General features: G+C 36.6%; 1 protein-coding gene across 3 annotated transcripts in view; it reads right to left on the reverse strand.

The window, feature by feature from the left end:
- Positions 1-20,862, reverse strand: part of Rpgrip1l (RPGRIP1 like) — a 95,997-nt gene that overhangs the window by 28,248 nt on the left and 46,887 nt on the right. For all 3 annotated transcript variants that reach the window (XM_069992307.1, XM_069992305.1, XM_069992306.1), the window contains exons 16-22: positions 18,741-18,892; positions 15,098-15,476; positions 12,994-13,184; positions 12,773-12,853; positions 6,852-6,950; positions 6,277-6,439; positions 5,886-5,953 (exon numbers count right to left, since the gene is read on the reverse strand). In XM_069992307.1, the coding sequence (XP_069848408.1) occupies positions 5,886-5,953; positions 6,277-6,439; positions 6,852-6,950; positions 12,773-12,853; positions 12,994-13,184; positions 15,098-15,476; positions 18,741-18,892 (1,133 nt within the window). The remainder of the gene's footprint in view (positions 1-5,885; positions 5,954-6,276; positions 6,440-6,851; positions 6,951-12,772; positions 12,854-12,993; positions 13,185-15,097; positions 15,477-18,740; positions 18,893-20,862) is intronic.

Below are 20,862 nucleotides of genomic sequence, written 5' to 3' on the forward strand. Positions count from 1 at the left end.
GTAAGGCAATGAGTACATTTCCTATCAAGCATTGTTACCTCCTCCTTTGTTTTGAGCTGTCAGATTCTGTACCTTGAAGAAATGGAATGGATCTTAAATTGCTTATGCGGTGATATGAGAATTCAAAGTCATAGTGTAATTGGCACCAATGATATTTAGGACAAGACTAGATCTAATTTTGCAACTTATCAAGGCAATTTCTTAAATGAAGCCTTGTATGGCAAGGATAACTATAAAATATGGTTATTTGATTATTTTTTATCTTGTTGGGATTACCTAATATGTCTTTTACATTATTGACAACATTTTAAAAAATGCATCCACAGAGTGCTCCTTAAGAACAGGAGCCTATCTTTCTTACTGCTCTATTTCCAGTCTCAAGAATAAGGCACAGAACATGGCAAATACTCATAAAATATTTGTTTTATGAACGTGTGATCTCGCCTCAGAAGAAGCTGGGAGTAGTTGCACACACCTGTAGAACCAGCTACTCAAGAGGCCGAGGTAGGAGGATTACTTGAGCCTAGTAGTTCAAGAGCTGCCTGGGCAAGATAGGTATAGACAGACCCCTTCCTCACCAGCAACAAAAACCTCAGAGACCACAATGCTCTGGGCTGTGGTCACCATTTCATCCTATACTGTGCATCATAACAGGATTGGCCCATCCTAAAGCATTCTGAATTTCAGAACATGTTCCATGTTCTCTAAATTCAAATGCCCTTTGTTTCTCTGGTCTATAAAGATCCTTCCCCAACTTTTTAACTTCTATCATCCTCAACACTTGGTTCAAGCTTTACCAACTTTGGAGAGTTTGAAAAGGCCCCTTGATGAAGGCCCCTCAAGGTGACTCAGGCACTCCTTCCCTCTGAATGCTCCCACAGCACTGATCACATGCTTTTCACAGCCACTTCTTCATAACCTGAGGCACTGGTTCCAGGACAATCTCCTCCTCAGAGGAAAACAGTGAAGCAAGCTAGGTATGGTGGCACACATAGATAGTCCTGGTACTTGGGAGAGTAAGGTAGGAGAATTTCAAGTTTGACACTAGTCTGGGCTACAGAGCAAGACCCTGTCTCAGACAAAGGTGTAGAATGCATGTAGATAAATTTTATCTTTTCACATACTTTAAATCATGTCTAGACTTCTTATGATAAATCAATACAGTGGAAATAGTTTTTATGTTAAGGAATAATGAGAATAACACCTGAAAATGTTCAATAGAGATGTATTTGTTTTCAAATATTTTTGACGTTTAAATCCACAAATGTGTAAAATCTGTGGATATGGAGGGTTGGAAGATTGTGAATCCCTGATGGGAAAGGATCACTTCTTTTGTGTCTGCCTAAGGCTCAGTAAATATAGTGAATTAACTGCTACAAAGAGATATTACAAAGAAGGCATTCAGCAATACATTCTGCTGTAGTCTGGATCTGAAATGCTCTCCAAAGGTGGTTTTTTTTTTTTTTAAAGGATTGGTCTCCAGCTTTGTGATACTGGAGGTAGTATAGTATATGCAACCTTTAAGAGATGGAGTCTAGGAGGAAAAAGTTAGACTATTAAGGAGAAGGCCCTTGAAAGTGATTTTGGGTCTCCAGATGATGATTTTAAGTTTTGTCCCTAACCTTACAGATTATGCTATTTTGCTATATTTGGTGTATAACTTAATCAAACCAGATTTCACCTATTAACATATGACACTGGTCATATGTTTTCAGAGAAGTTTCAGAGTTTAAAAATTAATGGGAGCTGATTAGTGGCTACTGAGGCATGAAGAACTGGATGCTGTAAATGATGTTCACATTTTTGAGATACCATTATAGCAAGGGTTATTTTGGGCAGGAAGTGAAAACCATATTAAGCTGTAGTAAAGTAACACATACTTTCCATGAAGAAAACCCCACTCAGTTTGCTACAAAGGAAATTACATGTGTGCAATAGAATTACTCAACAATTTTAGAGGTTTAGAGCTTGCTTTTCGTACAAAAAGCTTTAACTCATGGTTTTGTTCTTAATTAGGAGCAATGTACAATTCACTGTGATGCTAGCAACACTGTAGACATGTACATGGTTCCACTATAGGTATAAAACAGGATTTCTCCACCTCTGCACTACTGACTTGTTAGGCCACATTACTGTTTTTTATGGGCTCTAAACACTTACGCATGTTTAGCAGCCACCTTGACCTCTGTCTACTAGATGCCAGTAGCCAATTCCTCCAAATGTGACAACCAAAAATCTCTCCAGAGATTTTTGTCAAACGTTCTTTAGCAGACAAAACTGCACCCCCAGCTGAGAATCATTAGGCTAAGATTTAGACAAAACCTTCCCAGACATTCAAAGTTAAATTTAGGTGAGTAGTGTTTACAAAGTATAATTAACCACTGCATAGTCTTAGTATCTACTATAGGATAAAATGTAAACTCTTTAGTCTGTGGCTCAGAAAGGCTGCAAAAGAGTGTTCTGGATGACTGAAACATGGTGCATATCTCCTTGCACTGGAAGCCATGTGATTTTTTATTTTTTTTTCTCCCATCTTTGGAATGTCACCACTGCAGGACACTGCTTCTTGTGGTGAGACTAGATGAAAAGGTACACAACCTAATGAAGATAAGACCTAGACCAGAGGTTAGATGAGGCTGATTAGGAACATTGCATGTATCAGGTTGCCATAGACTAGATGATTTTGTTGTAAGTCACAATTATATAGTACAAACTTGGACAGATGAGGTGCTCTGTTGTCACATATGCTTCCATGAAACAGAGAAAAGACATGTTCTGTGTGTAGGGATACTAAGCTAAGAATGTGTGAAAGAGTAGCTAACAAAAGTATTGTAATTTCACTGATAGAGGAGACATTCTATAAAAGAAATCCAATGACTCATTTTAGAAAAATTAATATATTGCAAATAAGGGAAACCATGGGACCTATGTTTCTTTGGGCCTGGCTTAGTTCACTTAATATAATTTTTTCCAAGCCTTTCCATTTCCTAACAAATGGGGCAATGTCATTCTTTCTGATGAAGGCATAGAATTCCATTGTGTATATATACCACATTTTCTTGATCCATTCATCTACTGAGGGGCATCTGGGTTGGTTCCAGATCTTAGCTATAGTGAACAATGCTGCAATAAACATAGTCGTGCTGGTAGCTTTAGTGTGGTCTTGTTTGTAAACATTTGGGTGAATGCCCAAAAGTGGGATTGCTGGGTCATAGGGGAGCTCTATGTGGAGTCTTTTGAGGAACTTCCATACTCCTTTCCAAAGTGGTTGAACAAGTTTACACTCCCACCAACAATGAAGTAAGGTTCCCTTCTGTCCACCCCTCCAGCATCTGTTGTTATTAGAGTTCTTGATTTTTGCCATTCTAACTGGGGTGAGGTGGTATCTCAGTGTTGTTTTGATTTGCATTTCTTTTATGGCTAGGGAGGTTGAGCATTTCTTCATGTGTCATCCTTCTTTCCTCTTCAGAGAAGTTTCTCTTTAAGTCTTTAGCCCACTTATTTATTGGACAGTTGTTTCTTTGAGGATTTGTTGTTGGGGGATTTAATTTTTTGAGTTCCAAGTATATTTTAGATATGAGACCCTTGTCCGTTGTATGGCTAGTGAAGATCTTCTCCCAATCCATGGGCTTTCTATTGATCTTTCTAGCTATGTCCTTTGCCATGCAGAAGCTCTGCAACTTCATGCAATCCCATTTGTCCAACCTTTCTTTGATTTGTTGTGTTTCTGGGTCTCTATTAAGAAAATTTCGGCCTGCGCCAAGGAGACCTAGGGTTTCTCCTATTCCATCCTGTAATGTTTTCAGAGTGTCTGCTTTGACTTTGAGGTCTTTGATCCATTTGGAGTTGATTCTGGTGCAGGGTGATATATAAGGATCTAGCTTTAGTTTTCTACAAGTTGTTAGCCAATTTTGCCAGCACCATTTACTGAAGAGACTGTCTTCTATGGTTTCCCTTATTTGCAATATCTAGTATATGTCTGAGTCAAGCAGAAAAGGTCAGATAAGGTGATATTAGGGAAATGAACCCTAAGATATGTATTTAATTTTTTTTCTTTCATGCGATTGTTTCTAACGCATTAATAAGATTATTTCTTTGTTGCTTTATATGTCCCTCCCCCACAGTATAACCCGTGCTTTCAGTGTATTTGATGTCGGTATAATTTGTGGAGGGGAAGGGGAAAAACAAGTCGTTTAAATAGGGATATAGGTGCACCGACTGCAAGAATGAGAAGTATGTCGTTTTGTCGAAAACGAACTTTACAACTTTGGTGGGTGGGGGGGCGAGGAGGATGGGGGGGTGGAGGGAGGATGGGAAGGGATGGGAAGGGGAAACAAAGGAGGAGGCTACAATGCTTGATAAGAAATGTAATCGTCATCTTGCCCATGTAAGTGTAGCCCCTGTATACGGTATTTTCACAATAAAATAAATTTAAAAAAAAGAAAAATTAATATAGATGATAAGCTTTATTTTCACTTATTTTATAAAAAAATTTTCCCTCCACAATAACAAATGTTCTGGTAAACAGTATACTATTTATACATTCCTTAATACATTTATTTATTTGGGTCTGGTCCTGTGGCCTGTACTCTGGGCCTGGGCGCTATCCCTCAGCTCTTCAGCTCAAGGCTAGCGCTCTATCACTTGAGCCACAGTGCCACTTCCGGCTTTTTTCTTTTTGCTTATGTGGTGCTGAGGAATCGAACCCAGGGCCTCATGCATGCAAGGCAAGCGCTCTACCACTGAGCCACCTTCCCAGCCCCCTTTATACATTTAAAATACAGTTCTCAAGCAAAAAATACCTGCAGATGACTCATTATCTTCTATGAAGGTTTGTGTCAAAAATAACCTTAACAATTTATCATTGGAAATATTTATGACAAATGCAACCTTATATTTTGAGTTCTTTTTCACTCCCTTTCTTGGTTGGTACTGATGTTTGAACTCAGGGACTTGTGCTTGTTAGGCATGCACTGCACTGAGAACTCATACCTCTAGTATTTTTCTTGCATTGGTTATTTTGAGACAGGGTCTTGCTAGGCCTGTGCTTGGACCATTCTTTTTTCCTATTTTCCTCTTGTTTCTATAGCTGGGGTGACAGGTATTACTATGTTGTTCTTTCTGTTGGGAAGAAGCTAGCCTAGGCGGGCCTGAAACCATGATCATCTCAGTCTTAGCCACCTACATAGCTGAGATGACATTTGCATGCTGGCACACCTAGCTAGTGGTTGAGAATGAGTCTTTTTTTTTTTTTTTTGTCGGTCGTGGGGCTTGAACTCTGGGCTTGGGTGCTGTTCCTGCACTCTTCAGCTCAAGGTGAGCGCTCTACCGCTTGAGCCACAGTGCCACTTCCGGTTTTCAAGTGGTTTATTGGAGATAAGAGTCTCAAGGACTTTCCTGCCCGGGCTGGCTTTGAACCGTGATCCTCAGATCTCAGCCTCCTGAGTAGCTAGGATTACAGATGTGCCACCGGCGCCAGGATGGAGAATGGGTCTTAATAAAATAAATAAAAAAATAAAACTTTTTGCCTGGGCTGGCTTCAAATCTGACTTTCATGATGTCAGTCTTCTGAGTATCTAAGGCTATAATATGTCAGCCACTGGTACCTGGAACATACGAATTTTTAAAAAAAATTCAGATCTGATCCAATATCTAATTTGTATATTACTCTGGAAAGAAGTCAAGGAAGTTGGCTTTAGCAAGTTCCTATGTTACAGTCTATTACATAATGCTACCATAAGTAAAACTGTCTTGTAGTAGATAATAACTTGGCTATGAGAAACTTAAAAAATTTCCAGAAGTATTTCTGCCTTAAGATTTTCATTATGAGACACAAACAAAAGATAGCCTTATGTCAGAACATACTGTTGGCATCAGCTACTGACCTGTTTATTCTTGAACACAGGGCCTGAAATAATACAGTCATCACTATCAGAATCTGATCTATCTTCATCTGTTAAGAAATAAGAGGGCAACATTTAACCTAAAAGTCAAGACTAAATAATAATCCAGTTAATAATATTGAACCCAAAGAATATAAAAGCAGTTAAAACAAATTGTGGATATTAACACTTGTATTCTATGAACTCCAAGATAATATAAGAAGAGATATAATAACTTTACCTAGCCATACTAAGCAGGCAGAATGAGCTGTAACCCAGCATTTCTGTCAAGAAATAGGTATCATGAGGTAGAGTTTACTATAAATGTTCTGTGAGGTAAGCTCTAATAGACTAAAGATAGCAATGAGTTAAGGAAATAATGTTAAAGAGCTACCTTCTGGTTCTAATTCTTCTGTGACTTCAGTTTCATCCTCAGAAGAAGCTAGGCTTTGCTCTGCGAGCTGGCCCTCAGACAGCAAGGAAAAGTCATCTTCTTTTCCTTGCTGTGTTTTCTCAGTATTCTCTTTTGCCTTAGTTCCACTACTTTCTTGTGAAACCTGGGGAAAGCAAAGCTGTATTTATTGCTTACACCACACTTTACTTTTGTTGAAGCACGTACATAAACATGTAGCTGAGACAAATACAGAGATATGCACTATATATGAGAGACTCATTATAAAGCAATCATTTAAATTTTACTGAAATGCAAATACAGTGTATATTCAGATTTGCACTTATTTAAAGAATAAAAAATGCATGGATGCCATAATTTGACTTTAAATTACAGATCTTCTATTACACACCAATATCAGTATAATTGCAGCTGTTGCCTTTGTCGTATTTTATCTTTTTACTGCAAGATAGTCACATAAATACGGTAAATGTTATGATTTCCTGAATTATGACAATGCTCACAAGGCAATGTCTCTTAAGAATCAACTTAAATCATTCAAAAATAGAAATGCATACCTGGGCAATATGTGAAACAGTGGGCATAATAATTTCCATTTCTGGTGTCTGCTCTTCTTGTGAAATTTCTTTCAAATCTTCTGGAGGAATAGACGTTTCCTTGTATTAAGTGAAAACATGAATGCATGTTATTTTGTATTTACTACTAAATCCCAAATGATTCTAAACCTTTTACATAAATACATATATAAATATATATACATATGTGTCAATAAAATTGGTAGAAATATGATCACTATTCAGTGATACTGTAGTTATAGTTCAACAAACATGGTGGATGTTCCCTTTTCTTTTCCTTTCTTCTTTCCCTTTCCCTTTTCCTTCCCCTCTCTCCCACCCATTGAGCTACATCCAAGTGAATATTCTTCAAAATATATGCATATACATTTTAACAAATGAAAGCATAGTCCATGGGCTCCTTATTACAGTAAAAAAGTGGGGAGCAATGAAAATGTATAATAGGCCATTAACTGAAATATGGTACATTCTAATACCTGAGTTCTGTGTAACCATGAAAACATTATGATGTAGATCTGTAGTTGGTGACCTCACAGAACACATCAAAAAGTGATAAGTAAAGTAAGCTATGGAACAGGATGTTTAAAGTTGTTTAAAGTTTTGTTAAAAAAAAACCCTTTAATCAAACGTATGTATGTATATGTTTCTATAGGAAAAAATATGGCAGAAAATTCACAACTCTGCATTACAGTTTTCAGGAAGTCTGATTTTATTTTACTGCTTTCTAAAATATATTTTCTAATATTCTATGTTGATTATATAATCAGTAATTATAACTCAATAACATATCTCTTAAAATAGGCATGTGGTTCCTATAATCAATATCATCTTACTATATCAAATAACTTGTCAATAATTTTGGAGGAGAGGCTGGTACCAGGGTTTGAATTCAGGATGTGGCACTTCCTAAACAGGTGTCTTAAGCTACTCTGCCACCTCATATTTTATATATATATATATATATATATATATATATTTATGTATATTATATATATATATATGTGTATATATGGGGCCTGGGCACTGTACCTGAGCTTCTTTTGCTCAAGGCAAACACTCTACCACTTGAGCCATAGTGCCACTTCTGGCTTTTTTTTATATGGTACTGAGGACTCAAACCCAGGGCTTCATGCATGCTAGGCAAGCAATCTACCACTAAGCCACATTCTCAGCTTTCTTATAATCAATTTTTCTAGTTCAAAAACTGATGTTAAGTTTAAATAGTCTTTAATTTTTACTATTTTAAAAGTAGACATGTTCAATATTGAAATGTAAAAGATGAACAAGAAAACATAAAAGAAACGGATACAGATGTATATTTCTAATGTCAGATAAATTTAACTTGTTCACAATTTTTAGATATGACTGAATAATGGTAATCACATACTCATCTATTACTACATCTCTACATAAATGTCTTTTTAAATATGAATGACCATTTACTTAGGATTCAAAGTACCTGTGTTCAAACTTTAGCTCCACTATCTTGACTATGAGCAGTTGCTTAACCTTTCTAAATATCACTGTCTTCATCATTCAAATAGTATGAATTGCATAGGGCTATTGTGAGCATTAAATGAGCCTAATGTGTGAAAAGCATTCATCTTAGTGCTTGGCATGTAGGAAGTGCTCAATATATTCTAGCCATAAACATCCTGAATTATAATTATTGAATTCATTTGCTTAGCACATATGTATTAAGTGCTTTGTATATGCCAGGTAGTATAGTAAACCTTAAGATGATGGACTTATTTTGCTGGGGGTGGTGGGAACATAAGACACATAGGTAAACAGGGAGCTGCATGCTTAAGGTTTCTGTCCTTTTATTATGGAAGCTATATGCTAGAAGCATTTTTAAAAGGTCCATGGGAATAACAAAGACAGATTGGTATTGGGACAAAAATAGACCTAAAGACCAATGGAATAGATTAGAAGATCCAGAAATAAAACCACATACTTACAGTCAGCTGATATTTGACAAAGAAGCCAAAGATATACAGTGAAAGATGCATAGCCTCTTCAACTATTGGTGCTATTTCTGCCACATGCAGAAAACTAAAAGTGGACCCCAGCTTGTCACCATGCACTAACATCAACTCAAAATGGATTAAAGATCTTAACATCAAATCTGAAACTCTGAAACTACTGCAGGACAGAGTACAAGAGACACTTGACCTTATAGGCATAGGCAGGAACTTCCTGAACATAGTCCCAGGGTCACAACGAATTGGAGAGAGACTCAACAAAATGGGACTACCTTAAAACACCAACTAATTGGGAAAAAATATTTACCAGCAATATATCAGATAAGGGTCTAATATCCATTATATACATAGAACTCAAGAAACTAATACCTCCCAAATCTAACAAACTAATCATTAAATGGCAAGGGAGCTAAAGAGAGACGTTTTAGAAGAAGAGATAAAAATGCCAAAGAAACACATGAGGAAATGTTCATCATCCCTGGATGAAAAGGAAATGCAAATAAAAATAACACTGAGATTACCACCTTATCCTAGTCAAAATGGTCCACATCCTAAATTCAGCCAACAACAAATGTTAGTGGGGATGTGGAGAAAGAGGAACTCCATTGCATTGCTGGTGGGAATGTACACTAATCAAACCACTTTGGAAAGCAGTCCGGAGCTACCTCAGAAAGCTAAATATAGACCTATCTATGACCCAGCCATACCACCCACTCCTAGGCATTTATCCTGAGCAACAGGAATCAGGATACAAGGACATATGCACCTCTATGTTAATTGCAGCACTGTTCACAAAAGCCAAAATATGGAAACAACCCAGAAGCCCCACTATAGATGAATGGATCCAAAAATTGTGGTACCTATATACAATGGAATATTATGCATCTGTTAGAAAGGACAAAATAATGGTATTTGCAGGGAAATGGATGGAACTAGAAAAAAATCATTTTGAGCAGGGTAAGCTAAGAGCAGAGAGACAAACAGTACATGGTCTCCCTAATCTGAGGATGTTAAATAAAAAAAATGCAAGGAGATATGACAAAGTAAACAGGACTTGACAAAGGACCTCCACTCAATTTGTCATATTGTTATGAAATGACTCCATGTTCTTGACCCATATATGGTATATATATATATATATATATATATATATATATATATATATATATATATATATATATATATGCGCACATCTGAGGGAAGCTAGGAGGAGGACACAGAATCAGAGGGAAATGGGAAAATATACAACAGAGGGGCCCATCAGCTGCACTGGACATTGATGAAAATGAACTAAGCAACTCAAGGGCAGTGATGGGAGGGAATGAGAGGGAAAGAGGGAACAGCTTACAGTAAGCAAAAGGAAAGAATTGCACATATCACCCGATGTGGAAGAAATAGTTGTGTTGTCAAAGCTTATAGAATTCAAAACTATAGATCAGGATAATGACAATTTGCCTTGTGAAGGTTAAAATGTGTTTGTGACTTTAAGTATCACTCTCACAATACTGTAAAATTTGTAAAATTTGTGTAATCATTTAATCTCAATAAAAATTATTTTTAAAAGGTCCATGGGAGATGATGGTGATGAATGGTAACAGAATAGATGATGTGAATATTCAACATAATTTCAAGGTTTCTACAGTTGATAGCTTTTGGACATGAATAGAATGTGGGTATAAGAAATAGGAGTCATAGGTATTCTTCCAAAATATCATGCTTGCACAATTGAGCAAATGATTACGATACTTACTAAGAATGGGAAACACTGAAAGAGGCAAACATTTTTAAGATGCTTGGTTCAGAAGTTAGGTTTTTGACATGTTAAATTTAAATTTCCATTAGAGTATCTATTGTATATGAAATAAGCAACAAGAAATAAATACAGGATTCAGTAGTGAGGTTAAGATATTATAGATACAGGAATGTCAACATATAGTTAGATGCTTTTTAAAGCCAGGGGTCTGGATAAGATCTCTAAATGTGGATGCAGATTGCAAAGAGGTCTGAAGATTGACTGCCAAGTCACTTCAGCATTTAGAGATCTGGTCCAAGAAAGTGGGAGAGATAACTGGTAAGGCTGGAGGATAACTAGCATGATATTCCAGGGGTCAGAAGAAGAAGAAGTAGTCTACATGTCATGAGGGAGGTGACTATTCCACATTTTCTAGAGTAAGATGGTAACACACTGACTACTAAATAAGGCAAAAAAAAAAGTTTCTGTAACATTACCAAGAGTGGTTTTATGAAGATAAAAGCCTGACTGAAGTAAGTTCAAATGAACTGTAAAGAAAAGGAGACAGAATTCAGGCATCATTTTTGAAGACTTTTTTTTTTTTTTTCCCTTTGTGGGCCAGGGTGCTGTCCCTCAGCTCTTCAGCTCAAGGCGAGCGCTCTACCACTTGAGCCACAGCTCCACTTCTGGTTTTCTGGTGGCTAATTGGAAATAAGAGTCTCATGTCCTTTTCTGCCTAGGCTGGCTTTGAACCGCAATTCTTAGATCTCAGCCTCCTGAATAGCTAGGATTACAGGCTTGACCCATCGGTACCCATCTGAAGACTTTTTAAAAGTTCTGTAAATGGGAGCAGAGGACTGGGACAGTAGCTGGGGAGAGAGATAGGACCATGAGGGGGCTAAGATCAATAAATATAAAGAGTTTATACAAATGCTCAACTTCTCTAGCCATAAAGAAATGCAAATCAAAACACAGATTCCATCTTACCCCAGTTAGAATGGCTATAATAAAAAAAAAACTAATAACAACAGATGCTGGAGGGGATGTGGCCAAAAGGGAACCCTACTGCATTGTTGGTGGGAGTGTAAACTTGTTCAACCACTTTGGAAAGCAGTATGGAGGTTCTTCAAAAGACTCCACATAGAGTTCCCCTATGACCCAGCAATCCCACTTTTGGGCATTTACCCAAAGAATCACAAACAAGGCCATACTAAAGCTACCAGCACAATTATGTTTATAGCAGCATTATTCTCCATAGCTAAAATATGGAACCAATCCATATTACCCCTCAGTAGATGAATGGATCAAGAAAATATGGTATACACACACACATGTGTACACACACACACACACACACACACAAACACACACACACTCACAAAATGGAATTCTATGCTTCCATCAGAAAGAATGACATCACCCCATTTGTTAGGAAATGGAAAGACTTGGAAAAAATTATATTAAGTGAAGTAAGCCAGACCCAAAGAAACATAGGTTCCATGGTTTTCCTTAATTGCAATAACCAGTATATGTCTAGGGACAAGCAGAAAAGGCCAAAAGCTATGTACATATGATCATATAAGATGATGCTAAGCGAAATGAACCCCAAGATAGGGACACAAGAGGTTTTATCTTTCTTGCTGTTTTTAATGTACTTATAATGTACTATGTGATTTTTTTTTGTTTCTTTTGTATGTTCTTCCCCCATGGTATAACCCGTTTTCACTGTATTTGATTACGGTGTCCTGCATCTTGTATATACATTTTTCTAATTTGGGGAGGGGAAGGCAAATAACAATATGCTGAATAAGGATACAGGCTGACCCATTGTAATAATGATATGTACAAGATACTATGTTGAAAACAAACTTTACAACTTAGGGGTGGGGGAGGGAGAAGCTGGGGAGGTTGGGAGGAAGGGATGGTAGGGAAAAACAAAGGAGGGGGTGTAACAATGCTCGATGGGAAATGTACTCATTACCTTACTCATGTAACGGTAACCCCTTGTACAGTATCTTTACAATAAAAAAATATGAGTTAATACATATACAAGAATCTTTACAGGAAAATGATGTACTTTATACTCGTTTCCATTTAAATGAGAGAAGTTCCATTGTACCTTTTTTAAAAACAAATTTCTAAAACTTGTTACAGAAAAAAAATGAGTTTGAGTGTTTACTACTTACAGAACCCTGTGGTATGATGTCCACAAAAGACACCTTCTTCTCCACAGGTGTTAGACGTTGTCTTGGTTTAGGTCTTGGTGCCTAAAATAAACCAATATGTCATACTAAGTATGATGATGATTACTTTTTAGATAACATAATAGTGCTATTTTGACAGAGTTTGTTTGGGTATTAAGTTTATATTAAAAACTGAAAGGAAATCAAAGGTCACTATTACTCACTGCAACTAACGTGCTAATAGAGGGTGTTGAAGGTAGTCTTTGCACAGCTTCTGGCTCGTTTTCCTGTGGCAAATTTCCTATGTCCTCAGTGGTTATTGATCCACTTGGTGGAAGGTAAGCAAATTTCCATTTCAATATAACTTGAATGGTACCTGCAGGATGCTTCTGATGATCTGTTAACTCAAAAATCCCTGTCAAATTGTAAAAATAGTTTTAATTAATGTTGGAGTATAGTTTTACCATAAGAATTAAACAGCTTCTTTAAAAACAATTTTGGCTTTTGCCTACAATGCCAATGTCTTAGAGAATAAAAACAGATCAGAGGATTTATGATGGGTTCATGTTTCAAGCAGACTTCTTTCAGAGGTTAAACCTTAACATAGATTTAAAATGAGAACATTAACTTGTAAATATTTTAATTCACTTAAATTCAGAGATTACTCAGAACTCCTAGCCTTTCTTTAAGACGTATTTGTGTTATGGCTGAAGTATCAATCTTTATTTTGGCTTGAGTATTTCTGTCTGTAAAGCAAAACATACTAAAACTTTAAAATTTCAAATAATTTTGTTTCTAAGAAAGTCTTTATATTATTAAATATTATGATTTTAATTATAGTTTACTAGGGATTTGTTAAATTATGCCAAACTAACAGTAACCCATCAATAAATAATGATATAAAAAAATCTGAAATAAGACTGCCTAAAATAGCAGTGACTAAAAGATCACTTAGCTAAATCTATATATCTGAGTCACAAATTGTAATTACTGTAGTAATTTGGGGGTTTGAAAATATGTCACTAACAAATCTATTTCAAGTATAACTTTTGTTTAGTGGTACATATTCCTTGGGTTCACGTGTTGATATTTCTCTTAATGATTGGCTAAGAAAACTCCCAATTCCTAAGCTCTCAAAACTCTTAAACTTTAGAGTTTGCTATATAAAGGCCTCAGTAAATACTCTTCCTAAAAAGCAATGAGAAAAGTGGAGGAAATAGCAAACATCATCACAGTAAGTTGATCAAAGGTGAACAACAAATTGAGAAGCAATTATGCAAGAGAATCTACTGAACCTCGGGAGAAACAGTAGGAGTTTATGGGGTTATTCTTGGCCTTCCCTCTTGGGTCTGGCTGCTATAGAAGTGTACTAGGATGGGATAGACCTCTATAGAAGGAGACTGACTTTATTTGGAACAGAAAATAGATAATTCTATTCCTTGGGAATTGTTAGAAACAATAGCAATCACAATGCCAAACAATAGCAATCACAGTGCCAAACAATCAGGATCAGAAATCCAAGCAACAATTTAAAAGGATTAAGACATCCAAAGTGGACCTTGAGAAGATCTTCCTTATATTTTATGGTGTAGAAGGCAGTGGGTATATATAAAGCTATGTGCATGCTCAGAAGAAACCCAAGAGGACTCCAGTAATTATTTGTCCCTAGATGAATGAGAGGCCTAGCAGTAGCAAATCCAGACAGTAAAAGCTAAAGCAGACTAATAAACTGCTTAAACTTTGAACACATCTCATAACATAAACTGATCCACAAAGGAGGGAAGTCTCCTACCTCAAGGTATTCTAGCATAGTTTTAGCCATCACTAGATGACTATTAAGCTTTGTAGACCTGTGGTTATAAATAGCACTTAGCAGAGACATCAGAGGGTATACATAGCAGGGGAAACAGACTCTAGAGAGTCTGGACCATTATCTTCCTATTTATATTTCTCGCATATCTGGTATGAAAAACATGTGCTACCTCATGCCTGAGATGAGACTTGCTAACTTTTTTGTCCTCTTGATTTCAGCCTTTTGAATAAGCTAGGATTATAGGCGTGAACCGTTAATACCTGGTACTTTCTTTTAATGGGATTTTAATTAGTATTATGAGATATATTATCATTCCGAGTACTGGACATGCTACAATCCATCCTTAGCAAGGAATTATATACATGCATATATATGTGTATATCTAAATATATGTAGTATTAAAAGTTCAAGGAGTATCTGAGGATAAAAAAATTAGAAACAGATGATATCCAAAATATAAAGGCATGATTTAGGTTGTTTTGTACATTTTCACAGAACCAAGAACATAGGCTTACCTGAGATACATCTGTCATGTGCCAGTGAAATCAGAGGCACATTGACTTTTCCTATGTAAAAATTCTCCTGTGTATCACTATCATCAAACACATAAAAACTCAGAGACTCTGACTTAAGGTATCGATCCAAATCCATATTCATTGGCACTGGGAAACACATATGATCATCAAATTGTGGATCATTGCTACTGGGAATGATGGCTGTGTCATGGTCTGAAAAATCAAAAAACTTGTACACAACATATGGGTGTGGCTGAAGGTGGCTGGTTCGGGACTGCAGTTGGTTGCAACATCTTATTGTAATGTGAAGTTCATTTAAGTTGCCATCTGTGGAATCTGTTGAACTGAGCTGAGCAGTTTTGGGTACTTGCTGACTTAACTGGAAAAACATACATATTTATATTATAGAAATAATACAATTAAAAGAAATAACTGTCAAACCCCCAACAATATAATTTATGTAAATTGACAAAACTAGATTTTCACTTCAAAATTAATTTTTCAGTAAAAGAACCTGCAATTCTTATTCAAAGCTAATATTCCCCAGAACATGTGTGAACAGATGATCCTGTGCCATCATCAGTGAAAATGGGAGACTGGATATTTGAGGAAATTGGTGCTGGTGTTCAATCAAAGCTTACTTGGGTATTCTTCAACCCTGTTTAATCACTAGAAATTAAAGTGAGTATCACTGATCAGCCACAGTGATGATTTGGTTATATTTGGACTGGCTCTCACTCTGAACCATTGGGCTATTTTTTTGGGAGGGGGTTGGTCATGGGGCTTGAACTCTGGGTCTGGGCACTGTCCTTGAGCTGTTCAGTGAAGGTGAGTGCTCTACCACCTGAGCCACAGTGCCACTTCCTCCAGTTTTTCCGGTGGTTTACTGGAGATAAGAGTCTTATGGACTTTCCTGACCTGGCTGGCTTTAAACCACAATCCTCAGATCTCAGCCTCCTGAGTAGCTAGGATTATAGGCCTGAGCCACCAGCACCTAGCACCATTGGGCTTTTTAAGAAGCAGGTATGTGAGGCAAGATAAGCCAGGATATGAACAAGAGAACAAAGTTAGAAATAAACCTGAAAGGGATAAGAAGGTAGAATTGGGAGGATGCTTCAGAAGATATGTAAGAAAAAGAAGTTACCAGGCAAAGCTGGGAGTTACTTCCTGATCCCTTTTGCAGATATTACTAAGATGGTTAGCACACAAATACTTGAGAAAACAATGGCACTGAGTGGATAACCATTCAGAGCAGGTGTAATATGGGACAAAGAAAATGATAGTGGCCTTGTTTACTGCTGGAGCAGTCCCTACCCCAAAGGAAACCTTTGTACTTCCAAATCTTGGCCAAAAAATAAGAATCTCTTTGTACTTCCAAATCTTGGCCACAAAATTAAAAATCTCTAAGTCCAAGAGAAGATTTTTGGAGAAGAAATGGAGCTACAGTAACAATCTCCTTTGTGGAGTGATCATAGGGATTCCCAACAAAACTTTCCCAGGTCTAGTCCTCACTCAAGCTGTGGAGAGTGAATGGAACTGGGGAGTCTGAAAACCTTTGCACTACAAAACCTTATTTCAAATCCCCATTTCTGTATTAGTCTCTCCAAAAGTGTGTTGTCAAGTGTACTCATGAGATATATGATCTCTAGGAGGCAGGTGCCATTCCATCTTGAATTTGGGAATCAGTGTTGTATTAATCCTGAATTAAGAATTAAGATGTACTTATTTTCCATAAGCAGGCACTCTACCAGTCAACTACACTTCTAGCTCTTTTGCTTAGTTGTTTTTGGGATTAGGTCTCATGTTTTTGCCTGAGCCATCCTGGACACACCAATCATCCTATGGTTTTCCATGTAGCTGTGCCCACAGACACATGCTGTCATGCCTAGCTACTCATTGAGTTAGGTTCTTACTAGCTTAACCAGAATTCTTCTGATCTCTACCTCCTGAGTAACAGGAGTTACAGGACTTTAGTCATATTTCTTTAAATGAAAGCTATAGAAACTAAGCCATATAGCAAAAATAAAAATGACAGGATTTTAATGTAAGGTTAAAAGGGTATTTCATGGATCTCTATAGCAGAAATGCCATAGAATGGCAGTGGGAACACCATAATTTACTGTTTGACCTCCCTCTTTCTCTGAATACTCACTGACTCATTATTTTCTCCATTCATGCTCATTTTTCACCCTCTGGTGACTAACATGGTAGGAGATGGTTCCCAACAGCTCCCAATTATACATGTTCCAGGCATAAAGTGTCTTTTCAAAAAAAAAAAAAAAAAGATCTTGGAAGGCAGAATCTAATTTGCCCAGTTGAGATCGTAAATTCCTAAATCATTAGTTGTAACTGTGTGGGGCATGGAAGAAAATGGAATCATCTAACATAAACATTGTCTTTGGGAGCCAGGTCCCATAGATTGGAGGGAGGGATAGTTGTAAGGAAAAAGGTGAGATAATAATGACTTGAGCAAGACATTCCAGATATTTCTCGTACATTCTATCCCTTTGTAACTCAATACAAATGCATACTTTGCTTCAAGGTGAGATGCACATTCCATACAAAGTCAAGAATCTATATCTCCTCTGTATAGCTCTCTGCAATCAGTGGATCACAAAATCCATTTGGAAATATGGTCAATAGGACTCTAGGAAACAAGGCTTGGGAAGTGCTACTCTGAGGAATTTCATTTAAGCTCCCAGTTCTTGGCAAGTAAATATTCATTTTGTATTTTACTTTGCATTTCAGAAACTTAACATGAGGGAACAGTGTGAAAAAAGTACAGCAAGTGGCAGTCCAATTATAGTTGCCTATTTTAACAAAAAATTGCTAATGAAATATGATGTATGATAAAAGTACTATTGAGTACATGTTTCCAAATATCTTGATTGTGGTGATAGCTGTATGAAAATCCATACACCTGAGGAAACTGCGTAAAACAGCTACAAAGACTGATAAAATATGAATAGAAAATGTACTAATACCAATTTCTGAATTTTTTTCACTATATGCTACATAAGTATTCTTCCACTGAACGATGTCCTCAGTTCATTTAAAAGAATTTTACTTTGAGGGTCTTGCTAAGTTATCTAGTCTGGCCTTGATTTTATTATTCTCTTGTTCTAGCCTCCTGAGTAGGTAGGAGCATGAGTCCACACAGCCAGCTTAATTTGTTACCTTTGATATTGTCAGGTAGAATTAGGAGAGAGTAAAGCATACACAGGTCTCTCTGTATTGTCTTGCTACTTCCTGTGAGTCTATGATTGCTTAGAAATAAAGAGTTAAAAAAAAAAAGCCTACTTGATGTCAGGTGCTGGTAGCTCACACCTGTTAAGTCCTAGATACTTGAAAGGCTAAGATCTGATGATCCCATTTCGAAGAATGCTAGGCAGGAAGTCTGTGAGACTATTATCTCTAAGAAAGCACTTAAAATAACCAAGAAGTAAAGCTGTAGTTCAAGTAGTAGAACACCAGCCTTGAGTGAATTAGCTAAGAGACAATGTCCATGCTATGAGTTCAGGTCTATTATGGGTACAAATAAAGGCAGTTGATAACTGTGAAAGAAAGTTTCTGTTTAAAACATGACATATAAAGAAAATATTATAAAGGTTTTATGTAATAAAAGGATCTTAAAGAAGCTTACTGATTGACTTTTCTCTGGTGCTTTAAGATTTGATGTTATATATCCCAAAGCCTTTGCCCGTTCTCGATAAAGTCGAATTGCCTGATCCATGGGTACTCTTAATCTGAACCAGTATTCCACTGTGCCAAATTTTGGGATGTCTCTTTTAGTCCCTACAAATCAATAAAACCCACTGTTAAAACAGCATCATGAATGAACTATACAAGGTGATAGAAAATCTATCAGTGGTGCTTAAAGTATAAATTTTATTTTGAGTAAAATGACTTGCACAAATGTATGACTGGCAAATAACAGAGATAAAAATTATTTAAGTATGAGTTTCACCATATGTTAATATTATGAGAAGACTGTGTCTTGAGGGTAGGGCTTAGGAGGGAGAAAACTGAGGAGAAAGAAGGAAGGTTGACATTGACCAAAAGCATAGTACTTCATAATCTGATTTATGGAATTGTAAACTCTTGTGCAATTACTTAATGACAACAACAATAATAATATTAAAAGACTAAGTATAAATCATGTACCTCAATCATTCTTTGACAATTTCAGTCTTTCTGAAATATAAAGAAAAATCAAAACCCTGAATCAGATACTTCATAGATTCTTCTGAATACTGAATACTGTAGTGCTTTTTTAAAAAAAAATACATTCAATCTAGTCCAGTATTTACAATATGTGACTTCAAAATTATAAATGTAAGTCAGGTGTGGTGGCTCATGCCTGTAATCCTAGCTATTCAGGAGGTTGAGATCTGAGGATCGCGGTTTAAAGCCAGCCTGGGAAGGAATGGCTGTGAGACTCTTATTCCAATAAACCACCCAGAAAACCAGAAGTAGCACTGTAAGTGGTAGAGAGCTAGCCTTGAGCTGAAGAGCTGAGGGATAGAGCCCAAGCCCAGAGTTCAAGTCCTACAACTGACCAAAAAAAAAATATATTTTTTCAACTAAACTTTCTACTAAACTAATATGTTAATATGTTAATTGCTGTTCTACTTATGTTCTTTTTTATACTAAAGGTTCATTTAGCCTCAGTATAGTGTTCCTGCCCACAAATGAACTATCTTCGCTGTCATTGATAATGTCAGTAAAAATAGTGTTTAAACATATTTGTTTATCCTGTTGTTATTCTTGTTTAATAAAACATTATTTGTAGTTTATTCATCATTTTTTTATTTTTGGCTGTGGGGCTTCACGTTGGAGCCTGGGTGCTGTCCCTGAGCCTCTTTTGTGTTCAAGGCTAATGCTCTACCACTTGAGCCACAGCACCATTTCTGGCTTTATCTGAATAGTCCATTGGAGATAAGAGTCTCACAGGAACTTTTCTGCCTAGGCTGACCTCAAATCACAATCCTAAGACCTCAGTCTCCTGAGTAACCACCAGTGTGAGCCACCAGCACTTGGTTTCATCAAGTTTTGTATAAGACATGAGTTACTAAGTTTCTTGATTACTAGAACCTTGCTGGTCAGTAGCAAATAAGGCAAAAGCCTGCGCTTTATGTGCCCTAGCTATATATATATATATATATATATATATATATATATATATATATATATATATATATACACACACATATATATATGTATATATATATGTATATATAATATGTATGTATATATGTATGTATATATACATACTCCAGATCTTCAGACTATTTTATCCAACTGATACCTGACTTCTCCATTTGGATGTCTAATAGGCAGGTCAATCTTGTGTAAAACTGAATTATTTACTTTCCTCTTTGGATTATTCCTTCCCCTGTCTTCATGATTTCAGAAAATAGAATCGCCATTTTCCTAGTGGTCCATGCCACAAATTCTCACCTTCTCTATTTCTCTCATTGACCCACATTCAGCTTACCAACAAATCTTGAGGACAATGAAATATATACCAAAAAATCCTATCAATATGTTCATAACTATCTGAATCTAAGCCAGCACCACTTTCCAGTCAGTGCAATAAAGTGAGAATGGCCCTACATTCCTATCTTGTTACCTAAGATTAATCTTCCCACAGCACTCAGGGTGCTTTCATATAATTCCTAAATAATTTCAAACTTTCTACTACAACCTATGAGGCTCAATAAATGGTCTGGTTCCCCTATAGCCATCTAATCTTTGATAAGGGA

Source organism: Dipodomys merriami, unplaced genomic scaffold (assembly GCF_024711535.1).
Source record: "Dipodomys merriami isolate MVZ:Mamm:240054 unplaced genomic scaffold, mDipMer1.0.p SCAF_41, whole genome shotgun sequence".
Taxonomy (NCBI): Eukaryota; Metazoa; Chordata; class Mammalia; order Rodentia; family Heteromyidae; genus Dipodomys; species Dipodomys merriami.